General features: G+C 35.4%; 1 protein-coding gene across 2 annotated transcripts in view; it reads right to left on the bottom strand.

The window, feature by feature from the left end:
• LOC100889480 (neuroplastin) overlaps positions 1-15,068 on the bottom strand; it is a 28,714-nt gene extending 13,646 nt beyond the window's left edge. Inside the window, exons 1-2 of one of the 2 annotated variants that reach the window (XM_011679766.2) lie at positions 14,792-15,068; positions 14,034-14,069 (exon numbers count right to left, since the gene is read on the bottom strand). In XM_011679766.2, coding sequence (XP_011678068.2) covers positions 14,034-14,069; positions 14,792-14,873 — 118 coding nt within the window. In that variant the 5' untranslated portion in view covers positions 14,874-15,068. The remainder of the gene's footprint in view (positions 1-14,033; positions 14,070-14,791) is intronic. The other variant, XM_011679768.2, reaches the window with a different exon arrangement.
• Between the last annotated feature and the right edge of the window lie 2,432 nt (positions 15,069-17,500).

Here is a 17,500-nt window from a genome sequence, read left to right as displayed (position 1 = left end):
TACCTTATCAGATGATTCAATTTCTGCTCTAAACAGACCTTTAACCAAAAATGAACTTTGGACTACATTAAAGAATATGGGAACAAATAAGAGTCCAGGACTAGATGGCCTTCCTTGTGAATTTTATTTAACCTTTTTCAATGATATCATAGATTTATTACTCCACTCTTATAATTATTCCTTTCAAGAAGGAATTTTATCACAATCTCAAAGAAGTGGAATAATCACGCTTCTTCCAAAAAAGGGTAAGGATCCATTGTTAGTGAAGAATTATCGCCCTATTTCTCTACTGAATGTTGACTATAAATTATTAGCCAAAGTTATGAGCTCCCGTTTGAAGTCTTGTATAAATTCTTTGATACATACAGATCAACAAGGGTTTATGAAGGGACACAACATTGGGGCCAATATTCGGGTTATAATTGATTTAATTGAATACACAGACTATATGAATGAGCCAGCTACAATTATTTTGTTAGATTTTGAGAAAGCGTTTGATAGAATAGAACATGATTATTTATTTTCAGTCTTGGACTATTTTAATTTTGGAGACAATTTTATAAGATGGATAAGGTCTTTTTACAATGACAGAACTAGCTGTGTGTTAAACAATGGTTTTATGTCAAATCCGGTTGCAATTAAAAGAGGAATATTCCAGGGGTGCCCAATATCCCCTCTTTTATTTATACTAGCTATTGAAATTCTGGCTATTTCAGTACGACACAATCCAGGGATAAAGGGAATTTCAGTTGGCAATTTTGAACAGAAGATAAGTCTTTTTGCAGATGACACAACTTGTTTTTTGAATGGGGAAACAGTTTCCTTTAAACATTTATTTGAAACGTTGACTCAGTTTGCAAAATTTTCAGGTTGTCGCATTAATTTAAGTAAGTCAGATGCAATTCATATAGGAAAGCTGAAAGGCAGTACAGTTATTCCGCAAGATGCATTAGGGTTGAATTGGAAATCAAAAACGTTTAAGGCTTTAGGAGTGGTTTTCTCATTGAACACAACAATGCTTTACGAACTGAATTTTGTTCCCAGACTTGTCATTATAGAACAGATTTTAAATTGTTGGAGGCATAGAAGCCTATCCTTGTTGGGCAAAATTGCTGTTGTAAAGTCGCTTTTACTCCCCCAAATGTTATTTTTGTTTTCAGTATTATGCATTGACCTGCCAAACTCTTTCTTTAAAAGATTAAATGGTTTGCTTTTTAAATTCATTTGGAGCAATGGCAATGACAGAGTTAAGAGAGATATATTATGCAATGATTATGAAGAAGGGGGTCTAAGGATGATTAATCCTTTAGTTTTTGCACAAGCGCAGAAAGTTTTGTGGATGGCTAAACTCTTAGACGATAAATATGAAAGTTGTTGGAAAACAATAGAAATATATATTCTTTCTACCTTTTGTGATGATCATCTTGCCCTTTTTAAGGCAGATGCCCCTGATTCGGTTTTGGCAAAACTTAAAAATTGCCAGTTAACAGCGTCTATTAAGACATGGTATTTATATAGGCAAGAGATGAAAAGAGAACTAGGTTTATGTCAGTTTCATTTACAAGATTTTATTTGGTGGAATAGAAATGTAAGATTGCAATATAGAACACATTTTTTCTATCCAGTTTGGTATGAAAGGGGTATTCATTCCATTTTTCAATTACATAATGGTTTTGGTAACCCCAAAACATTTGAAGACCTCGTAATTGAGTTTGACATTCCTATTAGAGACCAAAGAAAATATGACTCCCTCATGAATGGCATATTTTTGGAGTGGTTTGATAATTCTCTTAATGTGGATGAGAATATATTTAATCAAATTTTTAAAGATCTAATAAGTCAAAAGAAAATGTCTAAGTATACATATAATATTTTGCTAAAGAAATATAGTTGTACTAATGCCAAAAGGGAGAGTAAATGGGAGGAACTCTTTGGCCATCAACCCAAAGAGAAGGATTGGTCGATTATTCATACGAGTAACTTTTGTTGCACAATTGAGACTCAGTTAAGGAGTTTTTATTTCAAAATTTTCCATAATGCTATTGGTTTTAATGCATTTTTGTTCAAGATTGGGAGAAAGGAGTCTGCTAATTGTTATTTTTGTTCAGATTTTCCAGAAACTTTAGATCACTTGTTTTGTGACTGTAGGAGAGTTGTACCACTGTGGGAAAAATTGGTGGATAAGATTAACACTGGCACTAATCACAGTTATAATCTGACTCTGTCAAAATTTAATTTTTTGTTTGGGATACAGTCAAGGGACAAATACGCCTCTTGTATAAATTTTCTCTGTTTATGTTTAAAATATTACATTTACTCATGTAGGTTTCAGGGAAAAGAACTTATTTTCGAAGCATTTGTTTCAATGGTAAAGTTCAAACAAAAAATAGAATATAAAATTGCCCAAAAGAAAAATAAGTTACAAGTCCATTTTATAAAATGGTCTATCAAGTTTAACTGAAATTTAGGAGTAGTCTTGCAAAGCTCTGTTGTCATTAACATCTTCATTGGCTTTTTGAATTGTAAACTTGCCCTCTGGGAAAGTATATGAGTGTGAGTGTGTGTGTGTTTGGTGCGTGTTTATGGGTGCATGAGTGCGTGCCTGTTTTGTAGTTTTAAGATGATATTATATTTTATATTGCTGCTTTTACTCTGTTAATTTTTCAGAAAAAACAATAAAAACAGAAAGAAAAAAATAAAAAAAATTATTCTACATCTTTGACAAAAAACATCCTGGAGAAAATGTCACTCGAGCTAATATCGGGCCCCCAATGAAACCCTTGTAACTACCGGTATGGCACTTTCCATTTCGTGACCTTTTGATTGACTACTACTGACTACAGTACCCCTCTGATCTCCCTGAATAGTCTACAGGTGCAATCACTGTTATTCCCATAATACTAGTACAGTTATACCCATTAATTCCTGCAGTACATGTGTGTTCTGAGCACAGCTAGAGCTTCGTCACCGATGCATTCCCCCACATAAATTAAATGAGCTAGTGACTGTCCATCATGGTCTTGGCCATGCGTGTGTGATTGAATGGTGAACCGAGCGAGCCAGCTAGCCAGGTAGGTAGTCAGGCAGTGTCATCACCACCTCTTGCCCCCTTGGCATTTCCACCCAATTAACCAGGGACCTGAGTAGTAGGCAACACGTGCTGCTGTACACGGCATGGCTGCGTGTGAGACAAGAGCCCGAGACCGTGAGTCAATGATTTTTGCTCTCACGTGATGAGTGTACTGGTACATGTACATACAGTACAGTACATCAGTGTACCGGTACACTTCTCTAGATAAATCTACATGTAAATGAATTGCTTCTCACATACGTGTAGTCTACAGCAAAGATGCTGGCCTACATGTACATGTATGTACAGTACATCTATTCCTTCATACATGGATGCTATTGCGGCCAAACATGTGCAGATCTTCACATAACAATACATAGACACACATGTAAATATCCTAAAATTGTCGGCTTTAACATGATTTGTGCAAGAATTAAGCAGATCAACTAATCTCCAGTGAGATATTCCTTAGTTTTCTGTGGGGTTCTCTCTTTCTTTAACTTATTTTTATATAATACCCTCTTTTGTAATATCCAGTGAACATCATCTACATGTACATGCAACACTGTTTTCATATTCAATGTTAAGGAAGGTTGGGTCATGATCCAAAGTGATAGCTACTCTCTTGCACAGAGAATCCAATTCTGGTCGGCAGACTGGACTCAACCCTCCTGTAAAAGAGATTTTTTCAATCTGCCCTACATTTGGATCACTCGTTTTGGGGGTCTGGTCTGAATCCAGATTCAACACTCTTCAGAAAGTAGGTTGACATTTCTGCACTGATTACAGCCAGTGATAATGACACTGTTCGCATCAGCTTTTGGTTATGGATTCAATCCAGACCCGACCCTCTTCTACCCCTATTATGAAAAGGGATACAGGCAGATTAGGTCAAGGTAATGGCTATGCCCTTTAGGCGTGTCTGCACTATCTCGAGATTGCCAAATATCCAGCTATTTGAATTATCCCGATCGCAAACTATCCAGCTTATTTGCGTCTTCATTAGACCGAAGTAGCAAATTAGCTGGATAGTTGGTCGGGATAATATCCCAAGATATCTCGGTCTAGTTTGCGGTTTTCCGTGTTTACTCGAGGTCAGTGGTTGCGAGGTCAGCGCTGAGCGGTATAGATCGCATGTGCGAACCGGAAATCGTTGTGCATGATGGGATCGGGATAATTGACTCCGTACTTCGGTCTAATGAAGACGGTCGCAAACTATCCCGCTAGTTCGGAAATAGAAGGATATTTTGCAAACTAGACCGAGATATCTTGGGATATTATCCCGACCAACTATCCAGCTAATTTGCCACTTCGGTCTAATGAAGACGCAAATAGCTGGATAGTTTCGATCGGGATAGTTCAAAATAGCTGGATATTTGGCAATCTCGAGATAGTGCAGACACGCCTTTTGTTTTCCTGGTGCACCCTACCGTATATGAACCATTGTCTAATCCCAGCACAACAACAATGAAAACCAAAGTCCAAACAAAAGTCTAATAAAGCCCATACTAAAATGGTTGATTACAATGTACGTTTGAAAGTACTGTCTCAAAGACCTGTAGATGGTACTTAAATGCACGTTATAACTTCTACACAAGAATATACTGTACGGTAATAAGAATTGGAAAACCACATTCTTTAATAGACAGATCATCAATCTCCCAATGACTTGAGAGGATAAAACCTTTGGATTTGTAATCCTCAATTTAATCACTAAATTCTCATTCAATTAAAAAAAAAAAAAAAATTGTGTTTTCCAAATATCATGAAAAAGGTTTCTCAATAATCATTCTTTTTTTTTTGTTCATTTAAAACTCATGGCAAAGGTGTGATATTCCATACAGACAAAAATCTAAATTGCATGTAAATCAATGCAAATATTTGGTGGGCAATTTTGGACCAACAACTCTATTAAACTACAAATGTATAATGATTAGGTAAAGGTTATTCAAACTTTTTGTTGCAATAAATAAATAAATAATAATAATAATGGTCATATCACAACCTTTTTTAAATTCTGGATTAACAATAACATACATGTACATGTAGGACACATTGTAGGGAATCGTCCAGTTTGTTTGTCATCATCAAAATGTAAAATATGGAAGAAAGCCCTGCATTTTTAATAATACTGTAATGTAATTTTTGTTTTAAAGTACAATTTAATCACAGCCTGCAAAAGTGTTAACATGTTTACAATATTACAAACATGTAGACACATTATTAACATGAAAATATTGCAATGAAGAAAAAGGTGCTGACAAATACGAGAAACTGCAGCAGGATACGGAGAAAAAAAAAATAATTAAAATACATTTTTCTAAGGCTTTGCAAGCCCGAATACATGTAGTAATCTTAAAAACATTCAAGCTTCAAAAGTCATGCAATGTTTGTTCAATGTGTCATGTGGTGCAAACAAAATTCAAATCAGCTATATGTACAGGTACACCCTGTACTTTACATGACGGGAAGCTCAAGAAAAAGGAAGCTCGTCAAAATAATATTAAAAAATTGCTGAACAATCCCTCCTCTCTAAAGTAAAACCATGCGAAGTTGCGAACATACATCTTTTGATTTAAGTGAGAAAAAAAAAAGTCTCACAAAAATACAAATCAACAAAACTAACAATGTACATGTAGATGAATATAAAACAGAATATTAGATTAAGAAGGCAAAGCTACATGTAACGTTCAATCATCACTCACAAACGTATAATAGGGGACAGCTACTGGCTACAACCTAGAGTGTAAATATTGTTTGGTCAATTTTCAACGAACATAAATAAAAAAAACAGGGACGTTAAAGGAACATCTGGTTACAAAATGGGAAGCTAAATTTGCTTAGGTTCCAGACCCACAATCATGATAGTATTAATTATTCAAAGTCATCAAAAGACTGCGCAACAGAAATAATAAAACAATAACGGGTCTGGATAAAGGCGATAGAGCAAGTGTTTCAGGGTGTGTTAATGGGACATCATCTAAAAATATAATGCAGAATTTGGATGCAAAAATCTTACCATTGGAGCCTGGATAATGTTTAAAGCAGTTATGAAAGAAAGAAAAGAAATGCATGAGGATGAGTTACATGAGATTAAATAGTTCACGTAAAATTGACAATGAAAGATCTTGTAGGAGTCTTGGGGAAAAAAGGGGGAAAAAGGGGGGAAAAAAGGGGGGAAAAAAGGGGGAAAAGGGGGAAAAAGTAGGGAAAAAAGGGGGAAAAAGGGGGGGAAAAGGGGGAAAAAGTAGGGGAAAAGGGGGGGAAAAGGGGGGGGGGAAAGGGGGGGGGGGAAAGGGGGAAAAGGGGGGGGGGGGGAAAAGAAAAAATACTGCATTTGAAATACAAGTATAAGTACATCTGCATCATTACAAATTGGTTGTATGGACTTCCCTGCATGGTTCTGAATGGATGTATATAATTCATCTGTGGAAAGGAATACCGGTAAGTCTACATAAAACAACAGAATTTGCAAATGTTATTCTAGTTCTCATCAGATAATATGCACATTATGAAACCTAATACATGTATGCACAGTATAAAACCAAGCCAGGTAAAAATGGTTACAGGTAACCTCAATGTTGAAAGCAAACACAGACTGTTCCTCTTGTCATAATGCTACACTTTCCCCAGTCACTGCTTGACACATTGACATGCTAAAAACCATGAACCGTACCGCTTCTCTCTAGAGATATGATTTTCTAAATTCATAAGAAACAGTAACAGGTGTTGCCCTTTTGAATGATCTTTAAAAGACAGAGACAATACAAAGAACTTTGACAAGTTAGTAAAAGCAGTTGAACTCTGTATCTTTTAATTTCTTTTGATCCATAAAGTTTTATTACTATTTATCAACATTTAGTAAAGAATTCCAAATGTATGGAGGACTTTTAAAGGGATTCGGTAGCTTTGTCTCAGATTCTGAAACAAAATTCTGGATTTAGCTCATGATGCAATGATAATTATTAACCTTTAGGTCAGTCAGGAACCCCGTGACTTTTACAAGCCGATCGCCTGTCCGATTATCAAGATATTTATGATTGGAATTACAAATTTTGAAAACCGTTCGCCTGACGGTTTTCATAACACTACAGTCTATTGGGGAAAACGAGTATGGTAAAACCGGTCACTCAAAGATTTTTACTTTTTTGAGGCACTTCTTGATCATTTTGAAGCGCATTTTTTTTTTTGGGGGGGGGGCTTCAATATTACACCATATCACAGACACTGGTAACATGTAAGACCATGTATCTCAGATTTAACATTGTTAAACGATCCCTTTAACTTTGAATTATTTTCATACAATTGAAGGAAAAAATTACAATCCCACTCTGTCGCTTTCGGCTTTAAATCAAATTCATAGCGAGCACTTATTGATGTCATATTGTGATGTGGTTGATATTCATGTTGGCCCTGTCATTTAAGTCAAATTAAAATTAAGAATTGAATAGATTCAAAATTATTTCAAAGCTTATCTGATACATTTACATGTATGTTCATGTACATCTGTGAGTTGAATTAGTGATTTAAAAGCATTCATTTCATCACCACTGTAATTACCATGTCACAAGGATAAGGCAGGAAGATGTGATCTCCCTGGATAAAGTATGCACATACATGTATGACGAAACTGTCACCGAAGATTCTCTCCTCGATTTCATTCGGTCGATTAGCCTTTCAACTACACGTAATACTCAAATCTAAATCTGGACTATATAGGGCACTCGACAGGCATGATTCAGGGATTAGTGTAGATGTGACTCAACGGTATCTTATTACGTACAGCAGTGCGATGAATTCATTTCACCTGATCCGTCTTGTTCTCAAAATACAGCTTTTGGTCTTGTTTCGAACTTTCAATACAGCTGATACATGTTCATATTAGCATACATGTACTGTACTGTACATGTAGGTAAACATGTTTAATATTCATATCCCATCCATGAAAAAATATGGCACAATGACTCAGTGGTAGCGCAGTTGTCTCATACTTGGGAGGTCCTGGGTTTGAAACAAATCAAGAGGCTGTTGCCCTTTGGCAAGACATTTCTTCATTACCAAGTCTCTTGGATAGGACTACAAAAAGTACAAGCCTGTGCATGTAGCAGTTAGGTAAAATTGACGACCTGCATGTACATTGTGTAACTGTACAACCCGGAAGCTCCAATTGCATTGTGCAACACATCACTGATGCAATAAAGCCTTGATTTGTTTGTAGTGTGTACTTTTGTATCAATCTTCTTCTTTCCTTGTTCTTGTCTTTTATATCATACTAAAGAAGCTAAGCTGAAGTTTCATTAGTTTCATCCAATCGACATTCACAAACACAGATATACTCAAAATGGCTTTGCAGATACATGTACAGTTACCCCCCCCCCCCCCTCCAAAAAAAGTGACTCTAAATAATTGTAAATAACAAGACTGGCTGGTTCGGGGGGGGGGGGGGGGGGTCTATTAAGTTAATGTAAACCAACATTATCATAAACCCAATATTATCATTACATGTAATTCTTTTTCTTTTGTCTGGGAGCACTAGAGCGTCTGAAAATCTGAAAATGAACCTAAAATCACATGAAATTTCCTCTCATTAAACACAATGGCCCAAATTCACAAAGGAGGTTTATCAATAACTCTCCTTTGTGAATGCGGGCCATTACCATTCAACAATGAACCTCATTCAAGGTCTGATGTTTCAGGAAAAATTAGTGGATGGGCAACCCAATGCTTGTAAAAAAATGAGGAAATTGGAAATTAACTACCAAACTCCACATGTTTTGTATATAAGGGTAAGAGATCGTAAGCCTCAATGTAAAAGTCAACTAATATGAGTCATAATCATATTTCTCACAAGAAACCAATTTCGACTTAAATCACCATTAATCTCTAGCAACAACAAAAATAGGACCGTAATTTTGAGGAAAAAAAGGAATAATTCTGGGAAAACGCACTGATAGTGCATGCTCACTGGATAAGACAAAAAGAAAGTCAGAAAGGACAAAATTTGTCTGGTTGAAGAGTAAACACCCTTCTAACCATCAACAGACAATATACTGTACCAGTACATGTACAGGTACATACATCTACAGTAGGTGACCATAATACTTGTACATGTACGAGGACAGGAAATATAAAATTTCCATAGTAAACCAATAATAGATTTGAACAGGTGGCTTCATCACATTTTGCACTACATTTAACCCTTTGAGGTTTCATCAAAACTGAGAATACTCCACCACACATTGTTGCATAAATTGCATACATGTAATTATAGAGACCTTATTATGTAAACCAACTGTTAACTGGATACATGTATGAGTAGATGTACAAGTAAGAATGCATACTTGTGTTTTTCTTTTTGTAATCCCATTCTCCACAGTTCACAAGTCTTCAATGTACAGACTGTAGACTTGACTTAAATAAAAATTATTAAACAAAACATGCATTGCTAAGAGAGCGGGCTAGAAGAGCATTAACTCCATGAATTGAGCCTACTGTGTTTCTAGATCTCAGCAAACTTTTAATATGCTGTACAGGGGGCGTTTCACAAAACTTGTCATCAGTGAGAAATGACAGTCTTTGTTATAAGCTAATGAAATCCTTGCTTCTGATTGGTTATCAGCAGATTTTTCACTGATTTTTTTCATTTGTCAGTGAAAAAAGGCTTTGTGAAACGGGCCCCAAGTTGTTATCTCCATATTGCAGAGTGCACAGCCTCTCATCTTTACCCATGAAACAGGGGGCCCTTTCTATAATTCAGAGACACAAATTAGTGAAAGTTAGAGTAATATCCCATTAAGAAAAATAGGAAAGTTGTGAGTTTTTGGAGTTGTCAGCAGTGAAACACAAATTGGCAACACTGTGACGTATCTTGCAAGCTCCTCTCCAATTTGCTTTGTACAGAGAATTACATAAACTTTCATTGTCTAGGCTATTGATGATAGAATACCTGTAGTTCACACAGGGGTGGTATAGAAACACTTTTTTCTGAAGGAAAAATATTTTAAGTAATCTTTTTTTAGTACAAATTGGCAACTCAGGGAAAAGAGTTGCCAATTTGTGTTTGATTGAATGCACCTTCAAAGAGTCAAAACTTTCTAATGTTGTATCGTTTTTTGCTCAAGATTTCACTGACCGGTTTCTCTCTTTTTTTCTTCAGTGTAGTTAGAAAAGGGTGTATGAAATGCACAGGTACCCAGACCATTGTGGGAATCATGTGCCTCTGGTGACTACACGCTACATGTACAATCTACCGGTATTTTGCATTCTGGATGTACTATATACAGATTTCAGATTTCAAACATATGTATAGGGTAACCCTTGGATTTTACAAGTCAGACAAGATTCTTGTTGACTGTAGATTTCATCTGAATAAGCAATTAAGTCTGACACTTAATACACAAACTTATATTGTCCATTATACTTGGTTGGGGGGGGGGGTGGGGGGCTTTCCTGTGTATTGTGAGAGTAATCTGCACACAGCTCTATACAGTATATAAAAGGAAAGAGAAACAAACTGATAATACAGGAAGATGGCTGTACATGTATTTGTCTAGCCTAATGGTGAACTTGGTAAGTCAAGTAGTCAACCCAACCCTCAAAATAAACTGTTGCAGGCCTACATAAAACCTTTTCATTCCAGAGATCTTTTCAAATTTTAACACTACATACATGTAAGCAACCAACCAACAACAAAAAAGGCCTTATGGGGCACATATTGGGTGCTACAATATTTTTTCGAGGCTCTTTAAATAAAGTACATGAACATGTACATGTAGATGTGCATTTCTGGTAGTTCCAGATCCAGTGGCCCAAGTCGCTACAGTCTATTTTACCCATATTCATGTAGTAAACAACTTGATGATGCTTTACTTTAATGATTAAATTGCATGACTAGAACCTGTAATAAAAATATCTAGAGGTGCACTACCGGTACTAAAAATGCTTTGTACTTAAAAGCAACATCATCTGCATGTATTCTACATATCTCTGAAGCTTACTATTCTGGAAGTCAGAATGGCATTGGTTTGACTTCATATTTAACCTCCAATTTTTTGTTTTCCTAAATCAGTCCATTACAACCTGAAGCCTTCATGAACACGTACATAAAGCCGGACACCTTAATGGCTCCCTTATGTCACAATATGTGGGTCATTGTGTAATGTCTGAGTCTGAGCAAATTCAGCATCTGTTAGTATCATGTATTATTCTGCCCTTAAAATTGCCAACAAGTTACAACTACATCTAACTTACTTCTGATAGTTGTGCTTTAGGAACACGCTATTAAATACACTGTTGTTGGCCTTAATTAGTCTGACTGACAACATTAAGCCCACAGATTTAAAGGTTCATGTTTGGCTAATTCACAACAGGCTCATCAATGACTCATTACAGCACGTCATCAGCAACATCCATCTCAATATAAGTACGTAAATGTATACGTACATGTATGAGTGACTGTTACTAAGGGCTACAATTAACAAGACAGAGCCATTTATGAATAATCTGAGCAAATTAGGCTTTGTCATTTTCGTACTGGATATTTTACATGTAGAGTGCATGTACAGTGTACATGGACATTTGGACAAAACATTTTCCATACAAACTTGATCTTTAAAGAAAAAAAAACACATACATTTTTAAAAAAGTCACACACAAAATATTATTTCACTCTCTCCACTACCACTACCATTATTACCACCACCACCAGCCCCCATCACCACCAGCCCCCCCCCTTCTCTCTCTCTCTCCTCTCTCTCTCTCTCTCTCTCTCTCTCTCTCAGCATGCTAAATGTACATGTACATGTACAACATCTGTTTCTACAGTAGCACAAATCATTATCTTCTGCCACTCGTCATGTAACAGACTTCTCATACCTGTACCATTGTTTACTAGATTTATCTTTGCATTGTGTACAGTATTTACATGTACACAGTACACCCACCCCAACAAACACCCACAGTCTCACATGTACAGTACTTCATAATTATCCCACTCCACCTCTTTCTCAGTTTTTAACTTCTTTTGGATGTACACAAGACAATTGTAAACATCCATTTGGTGTATGTTTTTCACACTTAAATCTTAAACTAAAATACCTGTATATACATGCTCTCATTCTCCACTGTATACTTGAAACAAAAATAAATAAATAAAATAAATCAATGATACAATTACATGTAAGTACTTTCCTCTAGTCCCAAATAAAATGTTCATCTAAGTTCTACAAACTACATTTACATGACATGTACATACACATGTGTTTATATTTTCATGAAGTATGATGCAGGCCTTGGAATTCCAGATGAGGAGTATACATATTTGTACGTATGTACACTGTACACAAACATGTACAGGGCTACAAGAATCCATCTGCTGAGAATGATAAGGACCCCATTAAAGTCATTTTTTAATGGAGATTTAAAAAAATTGTCAGGGTTTCTATGACTTTCGTCAGGCATAAAAGTACCTGTAACTTTTAAAATTTGAAGCTTTCTTGCCATTACAGGTACAAGTTACAACAATTATTAATTCTCTACAAACATTCTAAAAAATCTCACCAAAATATCAATTTGTTTTTATTTCGAGTTTTTGACTGGGGTCCTTCTCATTTAGAGCAACATCACAAGACGAGCATCAAACATTGGATATTGCATCTGTTTTCATACTGTACACTACATGTACTGTACATAAAACAAAGCTGCTGAATCGAGCTGATGTTCATTTACAATGATTTACATGTAGCTGTACTTTTAAAACAGACCAACACTTACATATCATGTACTTGTACAACTGAGTACATTACCAGTATATTTCATTTCCCTTACAGTATGTCTCACCCACAACATCAATTACTGTACATGTATATTTACATTTTCATACTACTGCCTCATAAAATTTGGATGATGCCAACTGAAAATAATCAATGATACCAACTCAAAAGATAATACACGCATTCATTGAGTCATTTCTATCATGGGAGAGGGTACACATTTACTGTGTAACACTCCCTTGTGGCTATCTCACGATTGCCAAAATGGCATTAATTCAGTGTCAAATATACATGTAATATAACATGAATTTCTTTACTATTGGTGATTTGGGTCCCAGCAGATAGTATTCCATTTTCATAAATACAGTCTCACTTCTTTGACAAGATATTACAAACTAATCTGGGGGAAAATACACTTTGGGATTTTTTTTAATTGAAAGGGTATTTCCCATAAAAGATCCACAACAATACAACCCTGTACATTCACCAACATTATGAATTGAATTCATGTAAGAAATAAAAAAAAACTTTTCTTATTCTGAAAGTATATGAATATTCACCTTCCTAAAATGATGTACATGTACAGTATTACAATGAAACAAAATTTTAACTTATAATTTTGGAATGGGACATCTACAAATTTGATTTTGCTCAGTAATCCCTCTTTAATAATTGGCTTTTAAAACGTCATGTGAGTAAAAAAAAATATGTGATTGATGATGATTAGTATTACTGCGGCTTAGCTTAGCTAAATGTACATGTACAGCTGGGGTAGTAGTATGATACTTTGTAATAAGCACAGTAGAGTATGTTTATGTAAAGGTGCTATATAAATATCAATATACATGTATATGTATGTACATGTATGTAAATGTATATATTATATATTGGCTGTGCTATATGAAATGGACCTATTATTATTATTATTATTACTATCATTATTCTCTGGAAGAGGAGAAAATCTACCAGAAAGTAGAAGACTGCCATAATGGCCATTTTTTTTTGTGGGGGGGGGGGGGGTAATTACTGGTAGATAATTTTGTAATCAACTTCCTCAGAATGTAAATTTTCCTGTCCAGTTTTCAACTGTACACTTTGTGAATTTATGTAAATGAAACACATAAGAACAGAAATTCATGGTGGTGCATTGAAGAATCAGATACATGTATGACTTCCTTTTATACCCATCTTACCTGTTTCATTCAGTGAGACTTCTGTAATGTTGTTGACTAAATTGATTTTGAACAAAGTAAAGAAATATCATTTCGGGCAGATGCAAAAAATGTTCACTAAAATGTTTCACTTACACATGTAGCCCATCATCCAGTTATGAAAATCAATGTTAATATGCAAGTCCGACTCATTTTAATCTACAGGGAATGTTAGCGATATTATTTTCAGATTCAAATTTAGAATCAAACACGATTGACATTCATATCATTACAAATAAATGAAGAAATAATAATTCAACTGTTCCGGGTAACATCAAAATTTCAAAACAATCACCTATTTTTGTGGTAAAAAAAATTACAATAAAATAGATTTGTTAAAATGATATGTTATTATTAGATGCTTAACACCGCATTATACCCGCAGACTGCCTGTGAGCATTCTGTTACTGCCACCAACAATACACAGCTCTACCGCCCTTCTTACGGGCAGCCGACAATATATTATTATAAAAACTTTTTTCCTTCAAACAAGACAACTTGAAATATTTTTTAGGTATTTTCACTGATCATTACACCATGTCATTGTCATCTCATTTTAACAACATCTATCTGTTAGCAACATGTTTAATTTGTTTTTTACAGCTGCATAAACATCCTAATCCTATCAACATGTTCAAGACACACACTCAATACACAGCCAGTCATGATCATGGAGGTGGAGCATTGTAAATTGTATCTAGATCTAGGCCTACATTATTCTTGTACACAGCTATACTCACTCTGTGTTTGTGCACTGGAAATGTGAAGGGAGACAGCAACAATGCAGATTGCAAGAGCGGCGAGAGGCTTTGAATTCAGCATTTTGAAGACGTTAAAACTCTTGTTCTTCGCAGAAGTTGGAGTCGTAATTCTAATAATTCTTGTGATACCAATATTTAGGTTATAATGTGAAAATATGAGGCTAAATGCGACTTTCCAAGGACAAGATCGTCAGTCATTCGCACAGAGTCAGATCAGAATCGCCCAAGTAAGCTAGTCTACCTAGAAAGCAGCTATTTGTTTATCTAATCTGATATAAACATCAGAATGATCAGATAGATCAAGTTGTATACAATCCAGCTTATTCAATGCAATAGGTTACAAAATATACATTTTTTAATTATATATATTTACAAAATTGAATAATTTATTGATCTGAAGTGAAAGATGCAGTCAAAAACTTAACTTAAAATTAAGATATTCTTCGAAGTGAGAATAAGCTTCGGCATGATGACGTCATTGCAGATAATTAAGTAAGTACAGATGGCGCTGTTGCAAATGATTTGAAGACTTAATATGCCTGTTTTATTTTGTTTACAAATAAATGTGATTAATTTGTCATATCTTATCGAACACATTCATTTCCTTGGTCTCAGTAGCTTTACGAGTCATAGTTGTCGTTGAAAGGTTTAAAGGTTTGTTTTATTTCTTAAACGGCCCAACATGGGGCATGGATGAAATAGAAAGATACAAAGATACAAAGATACAAAGATATGTTACAACTAAGAGTCCGAAGACAGTAAGAATATGAATATCTTACAAGAAAGGTTCTTTGCCGGGTTCTTTGGCAACAAACGACACACAATAAATTGAAGGTAAGATTTCAACAACAACAACAACAACAAATCTTAATAAAAACTATAAACTCTGTATAAGATATTGTTGTAGTTAGCTCACCCGGTGTGATGGGGATGTGCGCATCTTCGGTACTTGTTGTGGTCATCCTTGCTGCTATGGTCGATGCATCGTTGGGTAGTTGTTTTCTGAGAGTATTTTGTAAATAGTTTTATATATTCCATTTTTTTGTATTCATGAATCAGTTATCTTTGTCACATCATATGAGGGGGCCTTAACTTAACAAGCTGTGCTTCAACTAAGGTCTCCTAGTCGTCTTTCTTGTAATGTTATGATTATTTTGTCACATGTGTTTTCTGGAAGACAAATAAACTTGATAATTGATACGCAGCCAACCTCAAATGCTGTATAACTTTGCAGGAATTATGAATATGTCATGTACGTATGTCCTATCTGTGAAATTTAAACGTTAGCAGTGTCCTCATATTCAAATTATGCAAGGAAACCCGTTTACTTGCTAGACTTCACTGTCAGACACTAATGAGTGACTGACTGGCTTTTTTTCTTCTTTGGTAATAACATACATGAAAAGAGTTGTAAAGGGTACATGAGGATTTGTCTACATCAATAACCCACTTCTTGTGATGGCCAAGATTAAACTGATTGAATCTTTGCGCAGCATAAAACATATGACCATTCGGTACAATTGTCTGAAAATCAAGACTATTACTTTTGGGCTCTATAGCCCTAAAGTCGATTTGACAACTAATAGTCGTTTTTCCCACTTGAAGACATTTTCAAGCCCCACCTTTTTTAGGGAAGTTCTAAATTAGTATTATCTTTCAAATGCAGTTGGAATTTAACTTTTTCATTTTGTTGGCCTGCAAATGGGACATAGTACCTTTAAGTGGATAGTCTTCTCTTTTCAGTAATCGCAAAACAAATTTGCGATGTGGGGAGGGGGTGGGGGGGGGGGTGGGGGTGACGGGTGATACCGTCTCTCTACAATAGTCGAGACTCTTCTTTTTATGCTCATCAAACATTATCAACATCAAACACGGGTCTACATATTTTGTGCTTTTTCGCTTCAAAATCAATTTACAATGGGAGGAAGGCAACATATTAAAAAATTACGATCCTCCTTTTTGAATATGAGGTTAAAAGATTAAAAAAGGATACAAAAAGGTAATACGAGTGTGACTTGGGTAAAATGTAAAAATAGCAAACTATAACAAACTTTCTTGTGTTTTTCTCGTTTTAATGGAAAGAGGTAGGGCTATAAGCTACTAGGCTTTCATTCAAATATTTTGGAAGGTACAAAAACATTGGATGGGCAACAAAAAAAAAAAATATTTTGCTCATTTGACATTTCAAAAAGCGATCAGCATTAAAAAAATGGAATCGCCCCCCCCCCCCCTATATGTTACCCAAACACTATTTGGTTGATTGTAACACGAATTGTAATACCAATGTGAAAAATTGATTTCTATTTTCATTCGAGGATGACTGAGAGAACATTTTTATATGGAAGGAAGGCAACATAAATTATTGACAAATTACCATCCTCATTTTTTAATATGAGGTTAAGAGGTTAGTGAGAAAAAGGGTAAACGAGTGTGACTTGAAGAAAATGAAGGCTTGGCTGGAAAGAGCAAAGAGGTAGGGCTTTAAGCTGTCTTGAAGGCTGTCATTCAAATATTTTGGAATGTACATAAACATTGGATGGGCAACAAAAAAATATTTTTTATCCTCATTTGACATTTCAAAAAGCGATCACCATTAAATAAGGGAATAGCCCCCCCCCCCCCCCCCCCACCCCTATCTGTTACCCAAACACTATTTGGTCGATTGTAACAGGGTATGTGAGTTAAAAC

The sequence above is a fragment of the Strongylocentrotus purpuratus genome, unplaced genomic scaffold (genome assembly GCF_000002235.5).
Source record: "Strongylocentrotus purpuratus isolate Spur 01 unplaced genomic scaffold, Spur_5.0 spur5_scaffold_9, whole genome shotgun sequence".
Classification (NCBI taxonomy): domain Eukaryota; kingdom Metazoa; phylum Echinodermata; class Echinoidea; order Camarodonta; family Strongylocentrotidae; genus Strongylocentrotus; species Strongylocentrotus purpuratus.
The sequence above is the reverse complement of the archived record's forward strand: the minus strand, read 5'-3'. Positions and strand labels throughout refer to the sequence as shown.